General features: G+C 35.2%; 1 protein-coding gene across 1 annotated transcript; it reads right to left on the reverse strand.

Moving 5' to 3' along the window:
- Nucleotides 1–1017: 1017 nt before the first annotated feature.
- Nucleotides 1018–5634, reverse strand: LOC145603637 (serine/threonine-protein kinase 52-like). Its single transcript, XM_081659585.1, has 6 exons — nucleotides 5078–5634; nucleotides 4119–4240; nucleotides 3221–3417; nucleotides 2406–2580; nucleotides 1686–1820; nucleotides 1018–1589 (listed from the first exon to the last, which is right to left on the reverse strand). Exons 1-6 carry the CDS (start codon nucleotides 5352–5354, stop codon nucleotides 1383–1385), a joined length of 1113 nt encoding a protein of 370 aa, XP_081515711.1. The 5' UTR covers nucleotides 5355–5634; the 3' UTR covers nucleotides 1018–1382.
- Nucleotides 5635–10367: the final 4733 nt, after the last annotated feature.

The following is a 10367-nucleotide window of genomic DNA, read 5'->3' on the forward strand; positions in this document are numbered from 1 at the left end:
GGTTTTTTTCATTTTTTTTTTATACATATTTTTGTTTTTGTTTTAACTTTTTTTTATTTGGACCAATTATTGAGTGCCACGTGGCATTATTAACCTTAATAACTAACTATGTTAACCTCCATTGGTCATTAATGGCATGTTGTGACATTTCCATAAAATTGAAGGTTATATGGTCTATTACAAAGTTTTTGGTGGTATACGGTGAATTAAGCTTAAACTCAGTGGTACTTGGTGACATTTCCATTTTATTTATGTGGTGGTAAAATAAAACCTTTTTTTTATGGAGATGATAAAAGCAAATTTTTTGTTATTTTGCAAATAGTAAAAGTCAAAATAACAAAAAAAAAAAAAATGGGAACTTATATATGCAGCTGTGCACGGTCAGTGGCGGATCCACTAAGGCACAAGGGGTAGCACATGCTACCCCTAAAAATTTTGGGAAAAAAAAAAGGGTAGTTCAAAGAGACCTTTTATATATAAACAGGTCTCTTAGATTCTGCCTTTTTATTGAACATACTTTCCATGTTAAAAGAAAAGAGACCAGTTATACATAAAACAGGTCTCTTATCTTCTAATTTTATTTTCTTACTTATTTAATTTTTTTATTGATTACTTTTACTTATATTTGTACATAATTTTTCGTGTTTGAAGGACTATCATTTATAATAATTATAAAGTAGTAGAATCTATCTACCAAAATAAATTTTTAAAATTCAAAGGCTAATTATTAAACGATAATACTAATATATAATATAGAAATTTTTTCTAATTTTTTTCCCCTTATTATTCTAAGCTACCCCTAGTTAGAATTCCTGGATCCGCCACTGTGCACGATTTGAAAATTTTACTTATATCAGTATACCACTAGACCATCAGGTGACAGAAAAGAACAAAAAGAAAAAAAGTTTACATTATTTACTAAAATATTTTTACTAAAAAATGCCATGGTATTTAGTTATTTACAGTAAAGTTCATACTTGGTTGGTAATAGGAAGGTTCCTTCCTCTAATGATCACAGTACCATCTTACACCCACATTAGATCTGTGATCAATTCGAATTGATTGAACAATACAATAGATGATTTACAAATTCAAACAGAAGTATCTGAATTAAACTAAGATACCAATCTTTTATAATGATCTATTATCTACACAACGAGACCACATTTATTTATCGTGTAATTTTTCATCTTACAGAAAAGATGCTTGTACAACCAGAACTGGCAAACTAGACGAAAAATTACCTTTACACTAGCTACTAATCTAACCGAGATGTCTAAGGGGTTTTTTCCTGGTTTTTGAGTCAGGATGTAATATGATCTCCATCCAGTCCCTTAAAGATAGCTACAATACAAATGCATTATCTAAAACAAGCACCTAGTTTAAGGTCCTCGGTTACTGCGGAAGCATAGACATCCCTGCTGTTGGTCAATAGGGATCATACCACCGCCTTTGGTAGTATCGATAGCCTCTAGCATCGTCACCACCTCATCCATCTCTGGTCTCTTGTCTGGATTTGCATCCCAGCATCGCTTCATTACATGTGCTAGAGAGCTGGGGCAGCATCTCGGTATCTCTGGCCTCAGATTCTGGAAGTTCAGATTATAAAGGAAGGCAAATGGTTCAGGTTCCAATTTGGGAAGATAATATCCTACTGTAATAGGCTGCCAAAAACTAAATTTTACCTGTCGGACGACAGCTGATGTCACTTCAGAGAAACTAAGATCAGGATATGGCATCTCACAGCAGTAAATCTCCCATAAGCATATGCCAAAGCTGTACACGTCACATTTCCTATTATATGCATGACCATTGAGAACCTGCATTATTAACCCCCCAAAACAAATGAAGATTGGTATACAAGGAATTCTAGCACGTTGTTGTCGGGCCTAACATGAAATATATCAAGGAAAAGCCTTTTTTTTTTTTTTTTTTTTGACAGAAGGAAAAGCCAATTAGATCAGCAACTGTACATCTCTAATGTAATTTTGTTCAAGTAAAATCAACATGGATAACAGAGCTGTGCAATGTTATAAATGATTGCCCAAATGATTGATTGCATTGAAGTTTTAGAAAAACGACTACAGATCAACGCACATTATCCGAAAAGGAACAGCAGAATATTGTCTATGACTGAGTAGGAAAGGAAGACAGAATAAAGAACAGGCATGATAACATAAGTTTTTCCTGTAGGATGATGAAGCTTTGCAAAAAGACATTGGAATTTATAAACAAGGGGTCAATAACCAACTAGTAAACCCTGAGTTGTCTAAGTTCCATAGGAGCAAATACCATGGCAAGTTTAAAGAAGACCAAATTAACAAGGGAGCTTCCATCTGAAAGAAGCTCTTAGTTGTGATAATTAGAGCTGGTTTGTTACAAGTACAACACAAGAAAATACCAACCTCAGGAGCCATATAGCCAAGGGTTCCTGTTTCTCCAGTCATGTCATGAGGATTTGAAGCTTCCACCCGAGCAACTCCAAAGTCTGCTATTTTAAGATTTCGTTGCTTATCCAAAAGCATGTTTTCAGTCTTGACATCTCTGTGGACAATTTTCATAGTATGGAGATAGCTCAACCTATGAAAAAAGATTGAAGCAATAATTATTAGACTTGATTTGATGGTGCAAAATGATCACATTTTTAATTTTGCGGTACTAACATTTATGTGCTCTCTTACTAAAGGATAGCAAGTTAGCAACTATCTACACTTGCTTTCATCAGAAACATAAAAGAAAAGAGGAATTATCGAGATAGCAGCAGGACACAATAAAAGGAACCTGGTTTGGGGGAAAAAATGAACACGAACAATATCTATTGCATGATGGCTATCAACTTCCCAGTATAAAATGACATGTCATACCAGGAACAATTTTTGTCAACTAGAATGCTCATCAAATTGTTATGCATATTCAGTAGTGGAAAGAGCAATGGTTTAAGACCATGGTAAATTGCGCATACTGACAAGTGTCGGCAACAAGTTGGACACTATCATGGGTTTACATGACGACCAACAGGTTGATTAATTGCTTTTGCAATCGTGTACTATTTGTAAGGTCCTCATTTGTCGTCAATAAATATTTTGTATACTGGTAGGTAACTATAACACCATTGAAGAATTAACCAACGATTGAGTACTTGAGCAGAAAAAATGGAAGGTGCCCAAACATAATAGGATAATTACAAAGGGTGAATGTACATGAAGATTAAGGAACTAACCCTCGTGCAAGATCAAGTGATAACTGGACTACTACTTTGAAAGCCAGCTTCCTTCTCCTGTTCTTTATGAGGAAATTTTTTAACGCACCTCCAGGAAGATACTCAACGACAACACAACAGACATTCCTTGGCATGCCAATATGACCGTTTTCAGTTTGGATAGTCAAGTCAGATGAACCCATCGTAGCTCCTATAAACTGCAAGGCAAATACTGACATTATTATAAAAGGCCAGGTGAAAAGATTTATGCTTTAACAAGATCAAGCAATCAATTTGTAAAATCAAGGGAAAACATAAAGTTCCATGGAAAATACAGGATGTTATCGATTTACTTCCTCTTTCTTGCTGTATGGAGACTTTATATGGACGAGTTCTGACTTAGAAACACGCTAAATCTAATGAAAAACTGAGGAAAATAATCTACCTTATCTGCAGTTATACTAGCTGGTAGATGTCCAAAAAATCATCGAAGGGTAATACCATAGAACCAACATTCAGGCCTCTAGCTAGCTGTACTTGTATAATGTAGAGTATACCTCTTATAAAGAACAAATTATTGGGTGTGATCGACTGTTCTTTGGCAGTCTTGAGCTTGGCTTTTGGATTATAATGGACAAAAATTAAATTAGCACTTTCGAAAGCCAACATTTCTTATTAAAGTATTTTCCTTTGTTAAGAACAACTCTGTAGATAGCCGCTGCTTATTCAAATAAAGTTTAATTGGAACCTCTTGTTAATGCAAGGGTAAGGTCATGTAAATACACCACCACTCTATTTCACTTGTGGCAGAAATCCCTTCAGAGATATTTTAATGTCCGTATGTGAATAACTTCATAATAATAAAATCTTCTTTTACTTTACAAGTTTACACAGATGAGGCAGAGATGCACATAGATACCTTGGTCACATTTGGGTGTTCCAGTTTGTGCCATACTGCAACTTCTTGAGCAAAAGCTGATCTTAACTGCGAAAGCTCAGACTCTGACCGATGGCCCTCTTCTCCCCAATCAAGAAGTTTAACTGAGCAAGATAATTTAAATCAAGATTTAGTTTTATGGACACAACACACCTCGAGAACAAAAAAAAAAAAAAAAAAAAAAAGGGAGACATAACATCACCTATCTCATATTCATTTAAGACATTCATTAGTCATAAATTAAAGCTCATTTTTATAATTATGAGTTGATTTACAGGATGAGAGCATTTTGAAGACATTGCTTCTCGAACAGAGGTAATTTTAGTAATAAAGTCCTATAATTGGCGAATTTGGACTCCATTGATTTAATGTTCCGAACTGATTCGTGAACATTGCCGTAAATTCAGGCCTAATTGTCAATCTTTTACTATTTTCTTTATCACAAAAAGCTTTTTTTTTTCTTCCTACAGAAACTAAAGCAAGAACTAGAAACTGTTACTACCAGGCAGACAGGCAACTCATCTCACATCACATGAATCTTGTGACAAAAAGAACTGAAGTTAACATTTTTCCCCCAAAAAGTTTTAATTGCTTTATCCACCACTTGACTCCTAATCTCGTGAATCACGGATAATCCCAACTAAAAGTCCCTTACAAAAAAACAAAAAGAAAAAAAGTCAGCTAACTGTTCATTTTACAATCATAGCCAACATCAATGGCACCCCACCTCCACCATCAACAACAACATTAAACTAAGAAAAACAAGATAATTCTAAACAAAATATAACTTTTCACAAAATACCCAGAAAAAATTACAACCAAAAAACACAATTAAACACTAAAATCAACCTATTCAAGCTAATAATAAGAGATTGCACACCAAGTGAATGATAAAATGCCTGACTGAAAAAAAAATAGAATAACTTAAGCAATAACATAACCTGCAACATCTTGACCATCATAAACACCACGATGAACTGTACCAAAAGTACCACGAGCAATGACAGACTTAATAAGGAGTTTAGAAGGGTCAATTTCCCACTCTGCTCTACTATTACTGCTTCTACCTCTTTCTCTTTGTTCTTGAAGTTCGTCTTCTTCTTCTTTCCTTTTCCTTTCTAATGTCAATGCTTTATTGAGATGTCTCTGAAGCTGCTCATCTAAGCTTTTCAGATCTATTTGATCAGCTCTAACATACCCATCATTGTTTTCCTTCATTTCTCTCTTTGTTGAGCTCTGTATGTGTGTGTGTGTTTTGGGGTGTGTTGGTGAGTTTATGAGAGTGTATTGCTTTTTGGTGAAGTTAGAAAGGTGGAAGATAAAAGCTGCTGAGATCACGGCTTCGATGTTTACAATTTTTGAGAAAGTAATTTGATTAAAATTGAATGAATGAATTGAATTTTAAGGGGTGGTAATGGTAATGGTAGCTGAGGGGATATAGCCAACTGCCAAAGAGGCAGAGTAACTGTCGTTAATATATTAATGGACTTTCAGGAGAATCGAAAGATTCGGAGATACGAAAATTGTATTTAAAGGGCCTGCACTGACGTGTGTATGTGATATTACTGATAATCTGATATACTCTAATAGGGGTGAGCAAAAATTCAAGCTACCCTGACCTGGAACCGAAACCTAAACCTGCTAGGAACCGTGGATTTCAAAACCGGAGCTTGTAGGTTAGGTTTCGGTTCCGAATACTCCCTCCGCGTTTTTTAAAATGTTACAGTTTAATCGGCACATAGTTTTAAGCAATTTAATTGACTTAAATAAAATAAGATGTAAGTGGGGTAGTTGAAGTATTAAAAAATTGTAAAAGAAAGATTATGGGGTTAATAGTTTATTGATAAGTACTGAATGTAAGAGGAAAGATATATTAAAAAAAGTAGTAGTGGGTTCGGATGGGGACCATGAGAGGAGAGAGATATAATATTTTAATGTTGTTTTTTGCCAAAAAAAAAGGAAGTGTAATACTTAAAAAAAAACACAGCTGGAAATGGGAAGTGTAACACTCAAAAAACACAGAGGGAGTAGTAAAAATGGGAACATGTTGCAATAGGTTCCGATTCCGGGTAATAAAATTTTGGACCCGAAACCTATAGGGTACCCTGTTATTATAGGTTCCCTATAGGGTACATGAAACCGAAACCTATCATTTAAGCCCAATTATAAAAGGCCTATATCAAAATTGTATAAAAGCAGTCACCTACCTCTCTCCCTCCTCTTATTCATTTTTCATCTTACTCTTAATGGTGTAATTATTGGTATTAATATAAGTATTTGTAATTTTGTATTAAATATTCTAGACAATTAAGTAACTATTAAGCTTATTTTGAAAGACATGGTATCCTGTTTCGGTTCCCAATTTTTACGAACCCGTTGAAAAGCTTCCAGTTTCGGTTCCTATTTTTAGGAACCCGTTGCAATAGGTTCCGGTTTCGGGTTATGAGATTTTTACAGGGTACCCTACTACGCTCACCCCTATACTCTATGGTCTCACTCCTTTTAAGTCCATTACACTATTATTTACACTAATGGTGGTGTAAAAAAATGAGCCTCACTTAAAAATCTGATATGAACTAGCAATGACCTGAATTCGATATGTTCCTGTATAATGGCTAATATTAGTGACTTGTAAACAGATATGAACCCAATTCGATAATAATTGGTAATTGACTTGATGCGATAGTGTACCCAAGAACAAATTCAGTGGAGACAAGGTAGGCAGCACTATTTCAGTACGGGCCATGAGAGTGGCGAATAAGTAGGGCTGGCAAAAGCTGACACGACTCGAAAATAGCGAGTTTTGATTGATATTTTTGACCCGAAAACTTAAATGGGTAAATACATTAGTTAAGGTTGAAAATATCAACCAGAAATCAACCCACCTAACCCGAAAATATTTTTGGGTCAAAATCAGGTCAAGTCAATCCGAACCCAACCTGTTAACCCAAACCCGTGTAAGTATTTTTTTTATTATTATTTTTAAAAAAGAAAAATTCTATATGACGACCTTCAAAATTCACCCATTCTATTCGGTGGACAAAAAAAGCCATAATTTCTAATGAACAATAAAGTTATATTTCTATTTAGTGACCTTTGTTGAGATAAGTCAAAATACAGTCCCTCAACTTTGCCATTAGTTGCACATTTGGTCCCTCATCTTTTAAATGAGGCAAATTGGTCCCTCTTCCACCCTTTCCTCACCATTTCTGATGGAGGAACTTCTGATTCAGCAAAGTTTAGGGATGTCTGCTGCCAACTAAGCCAAAGTTCAGGGACTAGCAAAGCTTATTAGGGAGTGGGAGTGATGACTAAGCAAAGTTTAGGGACTAAGAGTGATGACTAAGAAAAAGTTTAAGGCCTTTACAATTAATTTTGAAGGATTTTAGTACAACCAAAATAAAATTAAGCTGTTATGCTTTGTGCTCTTTGGATGGATAATTGATTAGCATTATCCAATTAAATAATGACAATATTAACATATCTGACAATAAAAAATAATGAGCAATATTAGAATATAAATAATTATATCATTTGCAAATAAATATATCATTTGCAAATAAATATATCATATATGAAGTATACGTTAAAATATGATGCCTAAACTTTCAATAGTGTAATAAATTATGCCTAGTCATCTTGTTAGTTCCAAAACTTTCAGTTTTTTAGTAAAGTAAATGCCAACTCAACATTAGAAGGTCGCTAAACTTTCTTTAAAATATTATTTTATTTTTTACCACGTGGGCACTTTGGTCCCTAAACTTTGGTGACTCATCTTCTTTCCACCGTAAAAGTAAGTTATGGGTGGTTGAGCGACCAATTTGCTTCATTTGAAAGATGAGGAACCAAAATGCTACAAACCCTAAAGTTGAGGGACCGTAGTTTAGCTTAACTCTGTTAATTAAATGGTTAACTATTTTTTGGAATATTTGCAAATTGCAGCCATTTAAAGTTAGTAATTTGCAAATTGTAGCCACATAAAAAAATTGCAAATTGCAACCCAAAAGTTGTTATAAATTGTAAATTGCAACCTAATTCAACTTTTTCATCGGTTTAAGTGTCGAAAAATGTTCGTTTAAGGTTTTAGGGGCCATTTTACCACTTAAGGATCCGAATTGAGCTCGTAATTGGCATAAAAATAAAAAACGTAAGTGCTTCATTTTGCGTAACAAAAATGTATCGATTTGTGGGCAGCTATTTTTCCTGTAAAAATGAGGCACTTGCGTTAATTTTTTGCCAATTCTGAGCTCAATTTAGACCCTTAAGAGCTAAAATGGCCGCTAAAACCTTAACTTTATTAAGAATTGCAATTTTATTTAAAATGGCTGCAATTTACAAAATACAAGTTTTAAATAGCTACAATTTACAAATTTTCTCCATTTATTTAGGCTCAATTTTTAACCCTAATCCGTTTAATTACTAATCTGCCCCTTATATGATTTAACCCAAACCCTTATTGACTCACCACCTAACTGCCACCACCACCTCACCATACAGCCACCTCAACCACCCTTTACCCCTCCTCTGTCCCTAACCACCCATACCCTTCCCCTACTACTCCCCCTCTGACCCCAATCACCTGGCACACCCTTCCCTAGCCGCTCCTCATCCCCAAAACCAACCCAAACCTACCCAACTTCGACTTACTAAACTAGTTCATTGTTGCGTGGGCGAGGATTTTGACTAGGTTTTTTTTTTAGGGTTGGTTAGAAATCAAAAAGGGTTTAGGATGGGTTAGCCGGAAATCAAAAGGTTTTAGGGTGGTTTGGCTGGAAATCGAAAAGTTTTTAGGGTGGGCTTGCTGAAAATCAAAAAGGTTTTATGGTGGGTTGGTCGAAAATCAAAAGGAATGCAAAGTGGTGGCGTAACGACAAGGGTTGGCCGGAAACGTTTTGTGGGGATCGCGTGATGTTGTTGTTGTTGGTTTGGCGAGGACGGAAGGTGGAGGTAGCCGGAAAATGAAGTGGGGCATGAGGGGAGGTGGCTAGAAAGTGAAGTGGGGCAAGAGGTGGCCTGTAGTTATGGAGAAGGAAAGGGTGATAGAAGGTCTAATAAACACGTCGTTCAAGGCTTAAAAACCTTATCAACAAAATTTATAAACACTTGACCAATCCTAAACCATGTATAGGGTAAGTCAAGGGTTGAACCACGAGGAATGGGAGAAAGATCACTATAACCTAAGGTCAAGCTATTTCGAAGAATAAGAAGGTGTTGGAAGTATGACTATGGTCTCAAACAACTAAACTAAGAGGAAATTCAATGTTAAAAGCACTAGGGATTAGGATCCACTCACAATCATGATAGTTATGCTAATTGAGGGGTAATCAATCAACCAAATGTTGCAAGGGAAAATAGTAAATGCGATCAAGAGAATTCAAAAGGTTATCTCTAAGAAGTCAAGCTAATAAGGATATGATAGGTCGTTAAACTATTACCCTAATCAAATTAATCAGTTATGATCCTAAACTACCCTAATACAAGTATAGGGGTATGTAAAGGGTCGAACCACTAAGGAAGCACACTCGTTCAACATCGAAATCACTAATGCAAGAGTAAGAAGGGAAATGTTTTTGTTGGTTTTTTTCGGATAAAAGCACTAAGATTACAAATAAGCGAAGATAGAGATGAATAAAATCAAGAGAAAACAACGCTAGGGATACGGGGGTGTCAAACATGATTAGAAAGAGGGGAACAATGATAGTTATCATGAAGAATATGACAAAGAACACAAGATTCTACCTAAACAATTCATTCTCATGCAATCATCTAGGCAAATCAATGAAAGAGGTCTACACCAATTTGGCTCATCCTCATGCATCCTATTAGTTACAAGCAAAACAAGAGAATAAAGTAGCACAATCCATAAAACTCCACTTTAACAACTCATTCTCATGCAATTATTAAAATAGAGGTGATCTTAATCTAGTTCAAATCACTTTCATGCATTTAAACTAGAGAGCATCAAATAAAGTGCAACAATAATCTCAAGCTATCAAAAATCATGTCTTTCATCACTTTATGGTATGAGTTCAATCTAACCATCATCATTCATCCAATATCAACACATATTTTCCACCCCCTTCCCCTAGCTAAGAAATTAGCCTAGAGAAGGGAGATAAAACATAAAAACTAAACAAAGTAAGGCCCCGTTCTTCAGAGCTGCTCTGCTCAAAAGAAATCTGCTCTGCTCGGCTCGGCTCTATTTTCAAATAATAATTAATAATTGCAACA

This window comes from Chenopodium album, chromosome 22, assembly GCF_948465745.1.
Source record: "Chenopodium album chromosome 22, dcCheAlbu1.1, whole genome shotgun sequence".
NCBI lineage: Eukaryota > Viridiplantae > Streptophyta > Magnoliopsida > Caryophyllales > Amaranthaceae > Chenopodium > Chenopodium album.